General features: G+C 50.4%; 1 protein-coding gene across 1 annotated transcript; it reads left to right on the forward strand.

Moving 5' to 3' along the window:
• The first annotated feature begins 852 nt into the window (after nucleotides 1-852).
• On the forward strand, nucleotides 853-16,251 carry FGF16 (fibroblast growth factor 16). Its single transcript, XM_043974575.1, has 3 exons — nucleotides 853-1,620; nucleotides 9,739-9,842; nucleotides 15,893-16,251. Exons 1-3 carry the CDS (start codon nucleotides 1,344-1,346, stop codon nucleotides 16,136-16,138), a joined length of 627 nt encoding a protein of 208 aa, XP_043830510.1. The 5' UTR covers nucleotides 853-1,343; the 3' UTR covers nucleotides 16,139-16,251.

The following is a 16,251-nucleotide window of genomic DNA, read 5'->3' on the forward strand; positions in this document are numbered from 1 at the left end:
CCACCTGTGAGTACGGTGGGAAAGAGTCCCAGGGCCTGGGGTTCAAAGCCTGGCTCTTGCCACTAACTACCTGTGTAGAGATCAATCAACAAGTGTTTATTAAGCGCCTACAGAGTGCCCGGAACCGTATTTCGGGCTGGGAATACAAAGGCAAAAGTGAAACAGGCCCTGCTCCCAGGGGCACTTTCCGAAGTCGCTGGGCCCTTCTGGGTCTCAGTTCTGTCCTATGCAAGACGGACAGAAAGGTCTAAATACAAGTATAAAGTTGGGGTGGGGGAGGGAGGAGGTGTTTCAGCCCCAGCCCGACCTCTCCCTTGGGGTCTCAGAGGATCCAAAGGTGACTGGGGTCAGGACGCCTTGGAAATCAGAGCGCGGGGAGGGGGAGTTGGGGACGTGCCCGGGGCACCAGGTGGAGGGGCACCCTGGCACACGATCAGGCGCGCCATCAGACAATCAGTCGCACCATCAGACAATCAGACGCACGCCCCGGTGCCTGGGGACGCCACCGGCCTCCGCGCACGGGGCTCCGTTATTTCATCAGCAGTTTTACAAGAACTCGCCAAAAGCTGTTATGGCTCGCTGCGATGTGTAGCTTTTTCCTGCCGTTTTTTTTTTTCATAATAAAAGAGGGAGTGAAGCTCACTCACTCTCCACCCCCCTCTCCCAAAAAGAGCCAAATGGATCCGAGAAGGGGGGAAAAAAAACCCAAACCACGCACACCAATCTCGGAGGGGATGCCAGTGAGGTGTGGCTTGTATTTAAATACCCAATATGTCAATGTAAGGGGAGTGAGTGCGGATGTATATAAAGTGGCGTTCGCCTGTGATAGCCGGACACACCGAGGGATGAAAGGCAGCCCGAGATCAAGGCCCAGGGGCCCCGCCACTTTTGTTCCCAGCGCCGTGCAGCAGCCGTCCCAGCAGCGCTCTCCCCGCCGCCGCCGCCGCCGCTGAGCGAGCCGAGCAGGTCCCCCGGCCGGCCACGACTTGGGCCACCCGCCCGCCAGCCCGCCAGCCCGCCTGCCCAGAGGGAGGCCCAGAGACAGACAGACAGAGAGCGAGTGAGCGAACGAGCTGACGAGCGAACGGACGAGCGAGCGAGCGAGCAAGCTTAGCGAGCGAGAGAAGCCGGAGCTGGGGAAGCAGGGAGCTCAGCCCAGCCCTGCAGCCCTGCCTGCTCCCCTCGCCCCTGCTCGCCCTCCGCTCCTCCAGCCCGGGAGCCAGCCAGCCAGCCCGCGGCGCACACAGCCGAGCGCGCACACACTCCCACTCACTCTCCCACTCACTCCCACTCCCACACACACGCACACGCTCTCTCACACACCCCCAACGGTGGCCGGGGCCATGGCCGAGCTCGGGGGGGCCCTGGGCGCCTCTCTGGACTGGGACGTGCACGGCTTCTCGTCGTCCCTGGGGAGCATGCCCTTAGCCGACTCCCCGGGCTTCCTGACCGAGCGGCTGGGCCAGATCGAGGGCAAGCTGCAGCGCGGCTCGCCCACTGACTTCGCCCACCTCAAGGGGATCCTGCGGCGCAGACAGCTGTACTGCCGGACCGGCTTCCACCTGGAGATCTTCCCCAATGGGACCGTGCACGGCACCAGGCACGACCACAGCCGCTTCGGTGAGAGGGGAACGGGGCAGGGGCGGAGGAGGGGTGCGGGTGCGGGTGCGGGTGCCGCGCCCTCGGGGAGGCGGCGGCGGCGGCGGCGGGGCGGGCCGGGCCACTGGCACACCCGCCGTCTGCCTGCCTCTCAGGCTGCCCTCGAGGAGCGGAGCGGGAGTGTGCGTGCGGGACAGTCCGAGTTTGTGCGTGGGGAGCTCTGGGCAGTGCTTCGAGCCAGGGCGCCTAGACGGGGAGGGTGGCTCAGCCGTCGCTTGGAGACGGGCGGGGTGGCTTACTGCTTGGCCGCGAACAGTAGGGTTGCCCGCCTGACCTGCAGCCCTCCTGGGGACTTGACTGGAGCAGGTGTAACCCCTGCTCCCTTCGCGGGCTCCTCCTCCGTCGGGGCGGGTCCGCATCGGCTTGCCCGGGCGCTCTGAGGTGCTGTGCCCCTTCGAGAGAGCCGCGGGCCAGAGCCCCCTGCCAAGTGCGTGGCACAGAGGAGGTGCTAAATCAATGCTTGGCAATTAGGTGATCGATCGCTCTCTCTAGGCCAGCTTCCCAGACCTGGGGGAGGGTGTCGGTATTGGCCCTATGCCTCAGCCTTGGGGAAGGCACTTGGGAGGGAGGGTGGCATGGTGGCAACTTCCCCAGCTGGCTACACTGCCCCAAGACGGGGACTGAGCCTGAGCTTCAGGGGATCAGAGTCTAGTTGCCAACCCAGGTCTGGTGCCTCCAAATCCTGGCCGTGTCCCACTCTAGCCGGCTTCCACCCCTCCTGGCCTGGGCCTGGGCCTCGGGGCTGGCAAGGACTCCTCCCCCTCTGCCTCCAGACACAGGTATCTCTCCTCTGCCCAGAACATGGGATGGCCTCATGGCTGCCCAGCTCAGCAGCTTGTTCAAAGGGCACAGCCGCCTGTCTCACATACAGAACTAATTACACATTAATATAAACCATGTCCCAGGATGGAGATCATTAGGTCTCTAAACAAATGTGCTCACTCCCTAGCAATGTGGCCATTTTTATTTTCAATTTCCTATTCTCCCCAGTGCTAAGTCATTCCGCAGGTGCAGTGACAACCAGCCCAATCCTCGAGCCCAGTAAACCCTCTTTCCCTTCCTAGCGACTGTCTCCCCCTAAGCAGAGAGGAGATGACCCTTCCTCTCTGCAAACCAATGCAAATTCAAGGCTCATCTTCCTAAGCCTGCCTTCCTTTCCAGCTACCGCAGCCCCCCCCATCCCCCTCCCAAGTTCTCTTTCCTGCCAGACTAGAAGGAGTGAAGGGGTGTAGGGGTATAGCAAGAGGGGTCTGAGGGCAGGGCCCAGCCTGGAAAATGGCTTTGGGGACAGGGCTGGCCTGCTCAGAGCAGGCAGGAACCCTAATGAGGCCTATGTCATCTTGGAAAAATGCATTCTGAGCTGAAGTAGAGTAAGTTTGGGGGTGGGGGGAGTTCAGTTGAGGGCTGCAGGTGTCTGTATAAACTTTCAGCAGGTCCCTAAGGGGGAATGGGAGGGGGTGGGGCCCACTGCAGGTTGCTAGCTTGGCTCTGCTCTCCCCACTTCTCCAGGGGAGGGAACCCTTCCACCTTTGCCCCCAGAACTGGATTTTTTCCACAGAGAGGGAATGGCCTATGGATTCTGGGGTGGCTGGCTGCTAGTGTGGGAGGGAGAGCCTCACAGACTGACAGAACCCCAAGGGCCCGAGGTGGTGGCCGTGCTGATACCTAAGGCTACAGCCAAGCACAGGAATCTCCAAGGTCAAAGTAAAGGCAAAATAAACAACCACTGGTCTTTAGTTCCTATTTCGGGCCTGAAAGACCCAACTTTCTTCCTTTTCATCTGGGAATTTGAAGGGGAAAAAAAGTGGGATTTGGAATCAAAGGACCTGAGTTGAAGTCCCAGTTCTATTTAACTATGTCTGTGCTCTGGGGCAAACCTTTGAACTGCTTTGGGCCTCAGTTTCCCCAACCATAAAATGCCCGGGAGGGGTAGACTAGCGGATCTCCAAGGTCCATTTTGACTCCAGATCCTGTTAAACCGCCAGTAGCACAGCCTTCCCTCCCCCTCTCCACCAGCTTAGCTCTTACCTCTTTTTACAAAAAACCTCTGCCCCAGATACACTCAGCATTGCCTCTTCCCCGGCCTTTCCCTCATCAGATTGGTGGATTTCCCATAAAGGAAATTGGAACATTGCTCAAAGTTGTCTTGCGTCCACTTCCCCTGCCGACTTTGAACCTAACACAAACCCAAACCTTGGTCTAGCTTGGAGCAAAAGATGAGGGGAAGCTTAAACTTTGGAGCCCTTCCCCCCACCCCACCCTGTTCCACCACCCCTCCTTTTGGACTTAATCAGGCGGAGTATTCAATAAATCGAAACTTGAACATTCCATAAGTGTTTTAGCAGTCAACATTCCAGCAGAGTAAAGGAGACCAGACTGAAGATATAAAATATTATAGATTTCTGCTTTGGGGGAAGGGGTGTAGTCTCCAAAGGCCCCGTAAAGTAAATAGCTATTTGTTGTAATTGGAGAGCAGGGCCCCCGAGGATTACCCTGGAATCCGCATGTTCAGAGAGAGCCCGGCGGAGCCCAAGCACAGCCCTGACTCCAAGTAATAACGTGTTGGCACGGGGGACTGTTTCCCCATCTGCATTCGGTAGCCAGGAGGATTGAAATCTCTGTCTGGCTGGCCAGCCGGCCGGTTCTACTCGGACCCCAGCCTTCCCAATGGGCACTTGGAGACCGGGAGGCAGACAGCACCACAGGCCTGGCAGCTGGTGGGATGGAGGGGGGGTATAGTCTAGTCTCTGCCATTGGGGCAGGGTGCCAGGTGCTGATCGGAGCCCAGAGATGTTGGGGTTTGCCCATGAGGCAGTGCCAACCATTCTGGCACTGGAAAAGGTCAGAGAATTGGGGGGGTGGCAAACTATGGTGCCCCAGCTCCTCCACATTTCACTCAGCTCTAGAGTGCTTGAAGCACACAGTTGTTTCCTTTGCACTGAGCTAGGTGGTGGAAGCATTCTAATTCCCACTTCCCAATTCAGTCCAATCCAACAAGCACTTTAGAAGCACCTACTATGTGGCAGGTACTGTGCTAGGCAACAAAAATGAAACCGTTCCTGCCCTGAGAAGCCTACTTTCTACTGGAGAGAAACAAGATTTGCCCAGATAAGTAATTGCAGAATCAAGTCATTTTGGGGTACAGGGCAGGGAGCACCAATGACAGGGAGTTACAAAGAGACCTTGAGCTGAGCCTTAAAAGGAGCCTAAAGGGTTTCAGGAGGCCAAACCGAGGAAGGAGAGCATGCCAGGCATAGGGAACAGCCTGGGTACTAACGTGGACGTTGGAGATGGAATGCCATGAGCAAGGAACAATAGCGTGAAGGCCAGTTTGATTGGAATGTAGGATGTGTGAAAGGAATATCATGTGGAAAGCCTGTAAAGATGAGTTGGAGCCAGAGGAGGAAACTGAGTCCCAGAGAAGAGAAAAGATTGTCTTCCCTTCCCAGCCCTACCCTGAAGTACAGAGTCTGGACTTGAACCCAGGCCTTCTGCTTAGGAACTCTTAGTTTTCCTTGAAGCTTCTCAGAAATTTCTGGGATGATGGGTCTATTTACTGTGGGTGGGGAAAGAGCCCAGATTATTAGTGAAGCTCTTGAGTGAGGATTGTTCTCTTGCTCAGTGGGTATGGCCACGATTAGCCCGAGCCATAGATCCACGGCTGGATTTGAGGTTGTACCAGGAGGTTCACTCACCCTCCAAAAATCTCTCCTCCAAGCCAATAATCTACATTGGAGGGTCATTTCCCCTTTGGAAACTTCTTGGGATAAGGTGTTATTTCAAGAACACTCCCAATTTTAGCATGGGTTATTTGTTGACCATCTCAGTGAATCCAGAAGGAACAGGACACAGGTCTAAGTTGGGTTTTTTGTTTTGTTTTGGTTTGGTTTTGGTTTTGGTTTTTGGCGGGGCGATGGGGGTTAAGTGACTTGCCCAGGGTCACACAGCTAGTAAGTGTCAAGTGTCTGAGGCTGGATTTGAACTCCTGAATCCAGAGCCGGAGCTTTATCCACTGTGCCACCTAGCTGCCCCTCTTCTAGTCTTTTGAAAAGTTTGTGCATCACAGTCATTTCTAGACCTATTCCCCCCGCCCCTGCCAAACTGACCCCCTCCCTTGTATATAAAAAAATAAGTCACTTAAGCAAAATAGTTGCTACAGCAATTGAATCTGACAATGTGTACAGACAGCATATCCAGAGCTCTTTCCACTTCAATCTGCAAATGCCCTGGGCCTGGAGTCCAGGTTGCAGTCCTGGCTGCTGACAGGGAGTGCTGGAGATAAACTTTGCCCACTTAGCAACTTTGCCCTCCAACACCTACTTCCAGATGAAGCTCCAAAAGGGGGAAAGGGCTTGTTCACTCTGCATTCCTGCTGGTCGAGCGCCAGGAATGCCTGTCCCATCATCACGTGCCTCTCAGCAGGCCCCTCCTTGGGTAGACTCCAGCTAAGAAAAGTGGCAAACAGATGTGGTGCCCCAAAACGGCCGGGTAAGGGGACTTCAGGAGTAGGGAGAACAGTGACACAGAGAAGGACTTCTCTGAAAGGTGCAATGGGGCCTGGGCAAGGGCGGGGGGCAGGGTGCTGAATTTAGAGTCAGAGGATTTGCTATTTGTTGTGGTACCTTGGGCAAGTCACTTAACTTCTAGTCCCAAATTTATTCCTCCATAAAATGTTGGGGTTAGATTATGAGACAACAGAAAGGCATTCTTAAATTTAAGCCAAAGAAAGTCTAGCTTTAAACCCACAAAGGATCTTAGACATCATTATCTGATATCTAAGTCATCCCTTCACCTTACAAAGGAGGAAACTGAGATCCAGAGAGGGCAAGTGACTTGCCCACGGTCACACATAAGTAGCTAGGAAGTAACATAGATAGGATTTGACCCCTGCTCGCCTGTAGCACTCTTCCTCTTGTTAGAGATTACAGTGGGTTATGGGCAAAAGTATTGCCCTCTTTGCCCTTCCCTTAAAATGGTGGAAGGGTTAAGATCCTCATTCTACAGTATCCTTCCGGGCAGCAGAGGAATGGATTAGATGACCTCTGAAGGTTCCCAATAATATCAAGGATTTCCTAAGTAATCAGCAGAGCAGGGTCAGCCAAGTTCTTAGGAAATAAAAACATTAGAAACATGGACCACCACATAGATAGCGCTTTGTACAAGCACAGGAGATGCCTGTGGGTTGAGATGTAGGAAATTGACCTAGCCATCTGAAAACTCGGAACAAAGAGAGCCACATGACTGTCAGATGGAAGTGGATCATGGAAAAGCCCATTCTGCTTACCTAGCCGGGACCCAGAGGTCTTTAATAGTAACAGCATCGGCCCATAGCCCCAAGTTTTGTGTTAGACCTGACTTCCTTCCCCTGCCCCCCCACCCCGTTTTCCTCTGTTCCCATGCTTCCAGGGCCTTCCTGATCTCTCCACCTTTGCTAGGCTAACTCTGAGTAAAAGAAAACGATCTCAGGTCTTACCTCCCTTAGCCATGTACAAGAGGCAGGGATAATCATTCGTTCCTGAGTCCCCAGAAAGAGACGGCTCAAAAATTAGGAGCAAGGCTGACACCTTCTATTGTCCTTTTAGCTTTGAATTGTGAGACGGATTCTCCTAGGACCTAACTTTTTTCCCCAGATGGTTTTGGAAGGCCACTTGTCAATTCTCAGGAGGGAAATGGTAAATGATGAGCTTGACCACATACTGTGACTGTGTGACCTTGGGCAAATCATGCAGGGCACCTTCTTCTTTATTTATAAAATGAGATGCTATGATCCCAGGTCCTTTCTACCTCTAAGAACGGTTAGGAGCCAGTGTTTATATAGCAGCTGAAGGCTTGCAAAGCACTTGATATGTATGTTGTCCCGTTGATCCTCCCAGCAACCCAGTGAGGTAAGTGCTACTGTTCGCTCCCATTTTAGAGATGGGAGAATAACACAGCTAGTTAGTGACTGAGGCTAGATTTGAACTCCAGGACTCAAGTCCAGGACTTCATCCACTCTGCCACCTAGCAAGCCTAACATTTTATATTCTAGGATCCTTGCTGGCCCTTACATTTTATGAGTTCCACCCAACCAGTGTTCTAGGTGGCTTTCAATGATTTGAGTTAGCTGTAGGGCCCACAGGGAGAGAGATGAAGCAGGGGCCACCCTAAAGGAAGGTGAGCCAGTGTTCTGTGCTCCCTCAAGACAAGCCAGGAAGGAAGCTGCTGACCCCTTCCTTCTGTGAACTAGCCGAGATTCTTAACTACAATGATGGCTTTGGCCTCACAGGGCCCTTGGGCAAGGGCCTGGCCAATACTCAAAGGGCTGGAGATCTCATCCACATGCATCCCTCCAGGGCTGCAGTGCCAAACCCAACCCAACAATTCCCAACGCTATCTTCCTATGACTCTTGTCCACAGGCTCCTTAATAAGGAGTCAACTCCACCTGCTGGAAGGCTTCCACCCATCCTCTTGATATTTTAGGGATTCCAGTGGTGTGTGGGGTTGGTCATCTGTCTCCCTCACTATGTGACTGGACCATTTTTTCTTTCATTGTCAAATATCTTTCTTTTTTTTTTTTTTTTTGGATGAGGCAATTGGGGTTAAGTGACTTGCCCAGGGTCACACAGCTAGTAAGTGTCAAGGGTCTGAGGCTGCATTTGAACTCAGGTCTTCCCGAATCCAGGGCCAGTGCTTTATACTACACCACCTAGCTGCCCGTCAAATATCTTTCTGACAAATCCTTTCTGCTGCTTCTTCTCCAATGTGTCTCCTTTGCCCTTTGGGCAAATCTTAACTTGAATCCTTCAGGTAATTCTTGGCTCACAGCCACCCAGAATAAATGAATGAAGATTGGTGTTAAAGAGATGATACTTTGTTTTAGAAGAAGCCTGGGTTCCTTAAAAGCCCTGCATTCTTTCCCAAAGGAAATCCAGCCCCACATTCCTACTCGTATTTAATGTAAGCCCCAGGACACTGTCCACATCAGTCCAATGGGAAAGCCGTGTTCTCCATTCAAGTGTGTATCAGAATCTGCAAAACGAGCAGTCTTCATCCACTTGGTTTTTGATATGTGGATAGTTAGGCTGAAATTCTTGAGTGACAGTGAGACTCATTGATGAGGCTTGGCAGTGTTCCGGGGCTTGAGGCAATCAGTAGTGTCATCTACAAACCTGAACATCTGGAGGACTTACCTTCAACCCTTTTCCATTTGGACTGTGCTGAACATACCTTTGGGAAAGACACTGTTTGGGGCCTCACTTGATGCTAACAGAAGCAAAGGGTCATCAGACAAAGTTATTTGGTTGTGGCATCTTGCAAGAAACTTTGTATGACTTTGCCATGTGCATGGGAGACACCCTGTTGGGGGAGAGCCTTTTAAGGTGGTATTTGGCTCTGCCTTAATCAAATACTTCTTGAAAGTCCATAATTGGCACAGTGGAATGTGGGGTTCTCAACAGTCAGTTGTGACTGTAAAGATCTGGTTTGCTGTGAAATGCTTTTGGTGCAGACCCACCCGCCTCTATCCTCATTCATAAAGAGTGCCTTCAGAAATATGTTTAAGGTGATTGTACATATATAACCTATATCAGATCACTTGGTGTCTTGGGGAGGGAGAGAGAAAACTTGAAACTAGAAATCTTCTAAAAACAAATGTTGAAAACTATCTCTACATGTAACTGGAAAATAATAAATACTTTTATGGGGAAAAAAGAATGCCTTCAGTGTGGTTTTAGGTTATTCTTGGAGATTTCAGAGTTGAGAAAGAAACCATATGGGTTGCAAATTACTGATCACTGTTCCCATTTTATAGATGGAGCAACTGAAGCCTGAAGAGGCCTTAGGGCCCTGGTGGAAGGAACGCAAAGTGGTCTTCCCAGGGCTAGACCCCAAGGCTCTTGAACCACTACCTCCCACCCCTCAGCCCAGGGCTGGCTCTGTCCTTCCCTGGGTATGCCTATTCCCTAAACAAAAACAGTTTGGTTAACCTACCAGTGTTTTGATGACAGAAAGGAAGAAAAACCAGGGAAGGGAGGAAGGCCAGGGTCCTTGTTTCCTCTTGACATCATTAATGGAGACTGTGTTTTCCCTTTTCATTGTAGGAATCTTGGAATTTATCAGCCTGGCTGTGGGACTGATCAGCATCCGGGGAGTGGACTCGGGCCTCTACCTAGGGATGAATGAGCGTGGTGAGCTATATGGCTCGGTAAGTTGAACATCTGCCATGCCTTCTGAGGCTGGCCTAGCTGCAAATAGTACAAATCCTAGGGTTGGCAAAGGAGAGGGATGATTCTCCTGAAGAGAAGGTCAGGACAGAAGATACCTTCTGAATGGTTTGTTTGCAGCTCAGATTTTGACTTTCCATTAGTGACACAAGAAAACATGTTCAGGAGGACACAAACTTTCCTTCCCCCCGCCCCCTGCAATGAATAACTTCTTAAATCATCAACAGAGGGGGTAGCCAGGTAGTGCTGCAGTGGATGAAGCACTAGCCCTGGATTCAGGCAGACCTGAGTTCAAATCCGATTTCAGACACTTGACTTACTAGTTGTGTGACCTTGGGCAAGTCACTTAACCCTCATTGCCCCACCAAAAAAAATCAACAGAAATGCTTTACCCACCCCTCCTCCCTAGACCATCTTCTCAAATGGGCCTAAACCTCATCGAAATCAGTAAAGGGGGAGCTCCCTCCTCCTCCCCCTCATACTCCCTATAGGTACCCCAGTGCTTTTACTCTATTCACACCCCAGGGCTCTACCTGCATGCCCAGGCAGTCCTTTTCTTTTTTTGTTTGTTTTTGTTTTTGTGGGGCAGTGAGGGTTAAGTGACTTGCCCAGGGTCACACAGCTAGTGTCAAGTGTCTGAAGTCGGATTTGAACTCAGGTCCTCCTGAATCCAGGGTCAGTGCTTTATCCACTGCACCACCTAGCCGCCCCCCAGGCAGTCCTTTTCTAATCTCCTCCTACCCAAACTTCAAATCGATTGAATCATGGGATGTCAGAGCTGGAAGGGATCTCATTTGGTCTAAGAGAAATCTTAGACTATAAAGAGGCCTACATTTAGGCCTATAGAGAAGCCTAAATGGCATGTCCAAGGTCAAATAGGTTGTAAGGAGTGGCGCTGGGATCCAAACCCAAGCAGTAAGAGGTGACTTCTCACTTCCCCATCAGAGCCACTTAGGGCTCTGCTCCCTGGAGAGTGACCCTTCTCCTTATCTGCCAAACAAATCCATCCTAGTGGGTGCTGATGGGTTAGTACTCATGCTGCCAGCCCTCTCAGGCCTCATTTTTAACCTTAACAGGAACCCTGAAGATAGAGGATGATTTAATCCCAAGGATTAACTCTTAAGGGTAAAGTGTTGGGTGCTGGTACAGGCTAGTCAGAGATTTAGGGGCAAAGGAAAGTCAGCATAAAGAGTTCTGCACTAGGAATCAGGAGACAACCTTTTTGAAAGGAAAGGAAGCAGGTGGATTGTGCCATCTCTTGATATCCCTTCCAGCTCAAAGATCTATGATCTAACTTGAGGAATGGGCCCACTTGTACCATACAGGCTGCTTCCTCCTCTTCCTTCATAGAAAACTTCCTTTAGTTCTGTAGATTTCAGTTATCACCAACTCATCCTTTGCCCACAGCAGAGCCCAGCCCAAGAGCAAGTGAGATAGCAGATGAGGCCTATTGTGTCTGCACTTCTCCAGCCTCTGTCCAGCAATAACTGGGGAGGCTCCCAAGGCTGCTGTCCTTTATGATCCTCTGCTTGCCCTAAACAAGCAGCTATCTGCCAAAGACTATGATAGATGTAGTGGGTAGAGGGTGGACCTTAGAGTCAGGAAGACCTAGGTACAAATCTAAGCTGTGTGACCTTTGGCAAGTCACTTAACAAAATTCTTTGTGCCTTGGTCCCCTTTTCTGTAAAATGATCTGGTTGGACTTGAGGATCTCTAAATCAGATTCTATGACCTTGAAAGGGCTTCAGGCTGGGAGAACAATCCAGGGATGGGAAGGGAGGGAGTGGCACAGAGGGCTGGCAGCCAAGCACCAAACTTCAGGGTAACGGTGATGACTTAGGCTCATCCTTTCTTTCAGTCCTGGTGAAACACTCAGAGCAGGGAAATACTGAGTGGGTCCAAAAGCAGAACTTTCCCTCTTACCCTCCTAATACCTTTTCCTCCTGTCTCTCACGACTACAATGACATGGTACGGAGGAAGGGGAGAGTGGTATGCATGGCAGGGTACCTTGCTGGAATATCCCAGGGGGAAGAGAGTCATAGTTTTAGAGCCAAAAGGGATCTTAGGCATCTTCTAATCCAACTACCCCATTTTATAAAAGAGGACACTGACAGGGCAGCTAGGTGACTCAATGGATAGAGCACTGGCCCTGGATTCAGGAGGACCTGAGTTCAAATCCAGCCTCAGACACTTAACACTTACTAGCTGTGTGACCCTGGGCAAGTCACTTAACCCCAATTGCCTCACACAAAAAAAGGACACTGAGGTCCAGAGATGGGGTAGTGAGTGACTTGCCCAAGGGAACTAGGATTTGCATCCAGGCCCAATGGCTCCAAATCCAGTGCCCTTTCCACCACTGCAAACTGCAGAAAGAAGGAAAGCTATCAAAGGCATCAAGAACTCAGGGCCAACACAGCCAGCAGGCCCCTAGGGAGGTTGGAACCACCCATTCAGGCACAAGAGCAGCTACTAGCAGAACTGTAGCTCAGCCAAGCTTGGCAGAGAACCTACAACCCTTTACTTGATGCCTCAGGCTATGGGTACAGGTGGGGATGGTAGCAAGTTGGCTCTGTATTTGGTTTGGCCTGGTATCAGGCCAGTTCAAAGCAATGCCAAGAGGTTGAAGAGGATACAGGAGACATTTATTCATTTTATAGTCTTGCAAATCACCCTTGATAGATGTCAATAGCAATGCAGCACTGGCCTAGGCACAGGTGGTATGCCCACATGCTCAATTTCTTTTCTTTTCCCTTTTTTTTTTGTGGGGCAGTGAGGGTTAAGTGACTTGCCCAGGGTCACACAGCTAGTAAAATTCTCACTGTCTGTATTTTTTGTTTGTTTGTTTTTTGTGGGGCAATGAGGGTTAAGTGATTTGCCCAAGGTCACACAGCTAGTACATGTCAAGTGTCTGAGACCAGATTTGAACTCACGTCCTCCTGACTCCAGAGCCAGTGCTCTATCCACTGCACCACCTAGCTGCCCCCCATTTCAATTCCTTTTCTAACAGTGTTTGCAGACCAGGAGATCAGGGGACTACTGTAGATAGAGCTTACCTAGATTTTGGCAAAGCATTTGACAAAAGTCTCTCATGCTTTACTTTTGAACAAGATGGAGAGATCTGGACTCTGATCATACAGTTACATGTATTTGGGACTGGTTGAATGACCCTACCCAAACAGTAGTCAATTACAGTCCCATGACTCCTGGGAAGGGGGTCTGAGTACAATGTCCCAGGGATCTGTGCTTGACCCTGTGCTTTTAAACCATTTTTTCCAATGACTTGAATAAAGGTGTAGAAGGCATGCTCATCTAATCATTTATTCCAGTCCTCTCATTTTACACATCAGGCCCCTGAGATGTAAGATGACTTGTCAGGATTTGACTCTTGAGAAGTAGCCTGATGTAGTGGTGTCAATTTCAAATAGAAATGGGGGCCACTAAACTGTACTTAAGGATCCCTTTCAGACTGCATAGTGACTTAGAAAACCACACATGTTGGTAGAGTTTTCTTTAAATAAATATATCAACACATTCACATTGGATAGGAACTCCACATTTATCTGGTTTGGGCTACACCCCAGAGAGTTGGGCTGACAGTGGGTGTAGTGAATGGTGAGAACTGACCTCAGAAATGAGGAACCCTGGGCCCAAGGCTTTCCTTTCTGACACACAAAGGCATGTCACTTAACCTGTCAGTTCTCTAGGCAACTCAAGTCTCTAGGTTGCAGAGAAAGTGGTGATCTCCACTGGTAGCAGAAACTTCTTCATTTGGGAGTTCTGCATTATCCTGGAAATCCCATATCCTGACTCCTTGTCCTAATCTTTTTTGACTCCACAACACACTTCCCTAATTTAGGCCTAAAGCTGATGGTTACAGGACTGGCTTTCAAGAAGAATGGGACGTGGGTCATGATCACTCCCATTTCTGAGAAAAGAGAGATCATTTCTTTAGTCCCACCTCCTCATTTTGCAGAGGAGAGAAACTGAGGCCCAGAGACAGGAAGGAAGTAACAGATCTAAAGCAAGCAGTCAAAGGCAAGTTAGCTGAGTTCAAGGTCAGTGCTGCTCCCACTGTATGATGTGCTGCCCCCTCCGGTCATAGTCCATCATAGTCCTTTAGAGAGAGGCAGGCTAGGACTGGGGACACCTCCCTAGCTAGTCATGAGCTTTTGATGCCAGCCAGAAAAGAAAAGCCCTCCCCTTATTAACCTAGGTGCTTTCAGGGGCTTCCCTTCATTTATAATTTCCATTCCAGACTGGGGAAAATCCATTCTGTAGAGACCTTTGCTAAATCACATCCTTCTTTTGGGCCTGTTTCCTCATTTAACAAGAAGTGGCTGGACTAGATAATCCTTGGGGGATGCCTCCAGTTCTAACGCTCTGATCCTGTGAGCAGCTCAGGCCCCACGATGCCACATGCCTCCCAGACCGCCTGCCTCCCAGTACACCTCCCCTCCCCCCACCCCACTTGCCCTACTTGGAGTGTAGGACATTTTTTCTTGACATCTGAGAGATAGGCCTGTCCCCAGCACTTGGTATCACTGTCCCCTTCTGGAACAGCAGTCACATCAAGGGGGAAAGGATAGGCCTATTGTGGGAGACCCAGGGGCCGCCAAAGCTGAGGTGCTTCTGAGGGGCCCCTTTGTGGGAGAGATCAGAGCTCACCCGTGGGAGCCTTATATAGGTTTCTACACAAGGAAGGGGAAGTCCAGAGAAAAGAATGACTTACCCAAGGTCCCTACCTTTGCGCAGGACCCTGTTTCAAGGCGCCTCTAATGAAGGCAATTTCACCATTTACCTTCAGTGATACCACTCTAGTGTTTAATACCCATCAGTGTCATGGTAAGTGCCTCCTCAGGTCTAACCTGAGTCCCTCATGCTGCAGCTCATCTTAGGTTTCTTTTTCCACATTTCTTTGGGTGATAGAGAACAATAGCTAGTTCCTCTCTGCTGGTTAATACTTCAGAGAACCCTGGCTTTACTGGTAGAGCAGTCAAAGCCTAGCTAATCAAAGGCCATGAGTAATTCCCCCCACCTCCCTTTAGGCTCCTGCTCACCGGCTCTGGTTGGTTAGAGCTGAAAGGGATCTTGGAGGCCTTTTGAGTCCACTACCCAAAGGGAGCAAGTAGCAAAATCAGCATTTGAACCCTGGTCCTTTGCCCCTTCTGTCCCTTCTTCTTGCTTCTTCTGGTTTCTCTGGAGCAGAAGCAGATTCCTGCATGCAGTGGGAACAATCGACACGTTCAATGATTGATGCCTGTGGGATATCATTTCCAGGAAACCTCACCCAGACACAAATTGGCTTAAAGCCCTGACTGTGCCCCTGTGCCCATTATGTAGAGGAAATGGAGCTGCCTTTCAACCAAGGCTCAGGTCGGGTCATGTACAACTGCGTGACCTCGGCCATGTCAACCTCCCCGGAGCCTAGGTTTCCTCAACTATAAAATGGAAATAACACAACCCCTGGCTTACCTCCTCCAAGCTATCAGGAGGAAAGTGGAAATCATTGGAGACTTGGGAGTGATTTTCATTCTCATATTTATTCTAAGCTGTTCTGTCACTGACACCTTGGTGTGAAGACTATTAAGCTCCTTTACTGGGGGCTGGGGGGAGGGTTTAGAAGGGGAGGAGCCTTGAAGGAGGGAGTGGGTGGGAAGAAATTAGAAGAGAAGTTGATGAGCCAAGAGCAAACAACTTCATTGGAATTTAGGGCCAGGCCCTACTTTTTCCCACCTCCAGGCTTTTGCTCATGCTGCTCTTCCCCTGGAAGTCTTTGTGAACTGGATTGTTTCATTCTTTGTCCGGTACCTCCATGGCCTAGCACAGTGCCTGGCTCGTAGTAGAAGGGGCTTAATATTTGTTGACCAAATGAATATGATAACATGTGCAACACTCAACATCCCTCCCTTTGTCTCTGCTCACTCTGCTGAGAAGAGTAAAGTATGTTTCCTTGATTCTCTGGAATCTCTGGGTCATTTCTAAAAAACAAAATCGTAATGGGGGACTTGCCTTATTTTGTCCCCCTCACAGAAGAAACTCACCAGAGAATGTGTTTTTCGGGAGCAGTTTGAAGAAAATTGGTACAACACCTACGCGTCCACCTTGTACAAGCACTCAGACTCGGAGAGACAGTATTATGTGGCCCTAAACAAAGATGGCTCACCCCGAGAGGGCTTCAGGACTAAGAGGCACCAAAAGTTCACCCACTTTTTACCCAGGCCTGTTGACTCCTCGAAGCTGCCCTCCATGTCCAGAGACCTCTTCCGCTATAGATGATGTGCCTGGCCTCTGTTTCCCCTCCCCCCCCCACCAGTGGTGGGGCCACAGTTATGTCCTTGAGCTCTATACTCATAGCCTTTCAAGCAGTCAGTCCTTTTTAACAACTTCGA

The sequence above is a fragment of the Dromiciops gliroides genome, chromosome X (genome assembly GCF_019393635.1).
Source record: "Dromiciops gliroides isolate mDroGli1 chromosome X, mDroGli1.pri, whole genome shotgun sequence".
In the NCBI taxonomy this organism is placed as follows: domain Eukaryota; kingdom Metazoa; phylum Chordata; class Mammalia; order Microbiotheria; family Microbiotheriidae; genus Dromiciops; species Dromiciops gliroides.